Consider the following 2,003-nt stretch of genomic DNA (forward strand, 5'->3'; position numbering starts at 1 on the left):
GGGCCCAAGTGATCCTCCCACCTCAGCCTCCTGAGTAGCTGGGACCACAGGCATGAGCCTCCGTGTCCAGCTCACTTTTATCTTTTCTGTAGAGACAGGGTTGCAGTATGTTGCCCAGGACTGTCTGAAGCTCCTGGCCTCAAGCCATCACCCGCCTCAGCCTCAGCCTCCTGAAGTGCTGGGGTTCCAGGCGTGAGCCACCACGGTAGACCCTGCATTTCTCCTCTGTGCTCACCGCCACACGCAGCTCAGCCTGGGCTGCACAGCCAGGTGTCAGGAGCGTCTCTGATGATCTGAGTCTGCCTGCAGCATGGACCTGCATCTTCCCTGAAGCATCTCCAGGGCTGGAGAGACGACTGCCATGGTAAGGACCCCGCAACGCTGAGCGGATGGACGGGCTGAAGGAGGGAGGGAGACCTCATGGGGAGGCTCTGAGAGCGAAGATGAGCCCACAGTTGCCCTCGCTTGAAAGGGGCTGACTCAGGAAGGCACCGGGTCTATTTGCTGCTGTGTCCCAGCCCTCAGTGAGATAAAGATAAATGAGGCAGACAGTGACCCACGGGCAAGTAGACCCCATTTCTATCTGAAATCTCTGCAGAGAGCCTGGTGCCCGCCCCCACCTCAGTCCTGGGGAAATGAGAGCCAGGCTCCAGGGGAGGGCAGTTCCCCTTCCTGTGGGCTGAGGATGAGACAATCCTATGACAAGAAGGACCCAGCCTCTGAGCGGCCACACCCTGTGTGTGTCTCTGTCCTGCCAGCACCGAGGGCTCATCCATCTGCAGAGCGCGGGGTCACCAGGAGGAGACGCCATGACCCCCGCCCTCACAGCCCTGCTCTGCCTCGGTGAGATTTCCAGATGGGGAGGGGGAGATCCGAGTCTTGGAGGGACCCCACCGCACACACAAGCCCTGGTCCCTCAGGAGTCCTCAAAAGCTCAGGAGGCACCAGGGTGAGGTGGGTCTGCTCAGGCTTCAGGGGCAAATCCCTCACCGGGAACTCTCTTCCAGGGCTGAGTCTCGGCCCCAGGACCCACGTGCAGGCAGGTGAGTCTGTCCCCAGCTGTCCCAGGTCCCTCCTCCTCACTAGGGACAGGGGCCACCCATGGGCAGCTGGGGGAGGAGACCGCAGTGCTGGGTGACTGATGGCGATGACGGGGGGGGTCCTGGGGCTGGGAGCTGGGATCTGAGTGCGGGGACGTCTTGGGATCCAGCCTCTGATTTCCTTCCAGGGCCTCCCCCCAAACCCACCCTCTGGGCTGAGTCTGGCTCTGTGATTATCCGGGGGAGCCCCATGACCATTTGGTGTCGGGGGACCCTGGAGGCTCAGGAGTACCGACTGGATAAAGAGGGAAACACAGAGCCCTGGGACACACAGAAACCACTGGAGCCCAAGAACAAGGCCAGATTCTCCATCCCATACACGACAGAGCACCATGCAGGGAGATATCGCTGTTACTATCACAGCCCTGCAGGCTGGTCAGAGTATAGCGACCCTCTGGAGCTGGTGGTGACAGGTGAGAGGACACTCAGGGGTCCCAGCCCCAGGCTCTGCCCTCAGGAAGGGGGTCGGCTCTCAGGGGCGTCTCCCTCTCACAGCACAGCCCTGGGGATGATGTGGGAGGTGGGCGCCCATTTAACACGGTGCCTCCTTCTCTCCTAGGAGCCTACAGCAAACCCACCCTCTCAGCCCTGCCCAGCCCTGTGGTGGCCTCAGGAGGGAACGTGACCCTCCGATGTGGCTCACAGCAGGGATATCAGCATTTTGTTCTGATTGAGGAAGGAGAACACAGGCTCCCCCAGACTCGGGACTCACAGCAACTCCACAGTGGGTGGTTCCAGGCCCTGTTCCCTGTGGGGCCCGTGACCCCCAGCCACAGGTGGACGTTCAGATGCTATTACTATTATAGGAACACCCCCCAGGTGTGGTCCCATCCCAGTGACCCCCTGGAGATTCTGGCCTCAGGTGAGGGACCACGGCTTCTCTAATGCACTTTCGGGGCAGCT

At 61.1% G+C, this 2,003-nt stretch overlaps 1 protein-coding gene across 3 annotated transcripts in view; it reads left to right on the forward strand.

The window, feature by feature from the left end:
* Positions 1-6: 6 nt before the first annotated feature.
* Positions 7-2,003, forward strand: part of LOC111532388 (leukocyte immunoglobulin-like receptor subfamily A member 6) — a 3,098-nt gene continuing 1,101 nt past the window's right edge. Inside the window, exons 1-5 of one of the 3 annotated variants that reach the window (XM_026450949.2) lie at positions 9-364; positions 759-843; positions 1,008-1,043; positions 1,229-1,513; positions 1,660-1,962. In XM_026450949.2, coding sequence (XP_026306734.1) covers positions 362-364; positions 759-843; positions 1,008-1,043; positions 1,229-1,513; positions 1,660-1,962 — 712 coding nt within the window. In that variant the 5' untranslated portion in view covers positions 9-361. Of the gene's footprint in view, positions 365-598; positions 844-1,007; positions 1,044-1,228; positions 1,514-1,659; positions 1,963-2,003 lie in introns of all 3 variants that reach the window. The other 2 variants (XM_026450948.2, XM_026450950.1) reach the window with 2 other exon arrangements.

Source organism: Piliocolobus tephrosceles, unplaced genomic scaffold (genome assembly GCF_002776525.5).
Source record: "Piliocolobus tephrosceles isolate RC106 unplaced genomic scaffold, ASM277652v3 unscaffolded_26374, whole genome shotgun sequence".
In the NCBI taxonomy this organism is placed as follows: Eukaryota; Metazoa; Chordata; class Mammalia; order Primates; family Cercopithecidae; genus Piliocolobus; species Piliocolobus tephrosceles.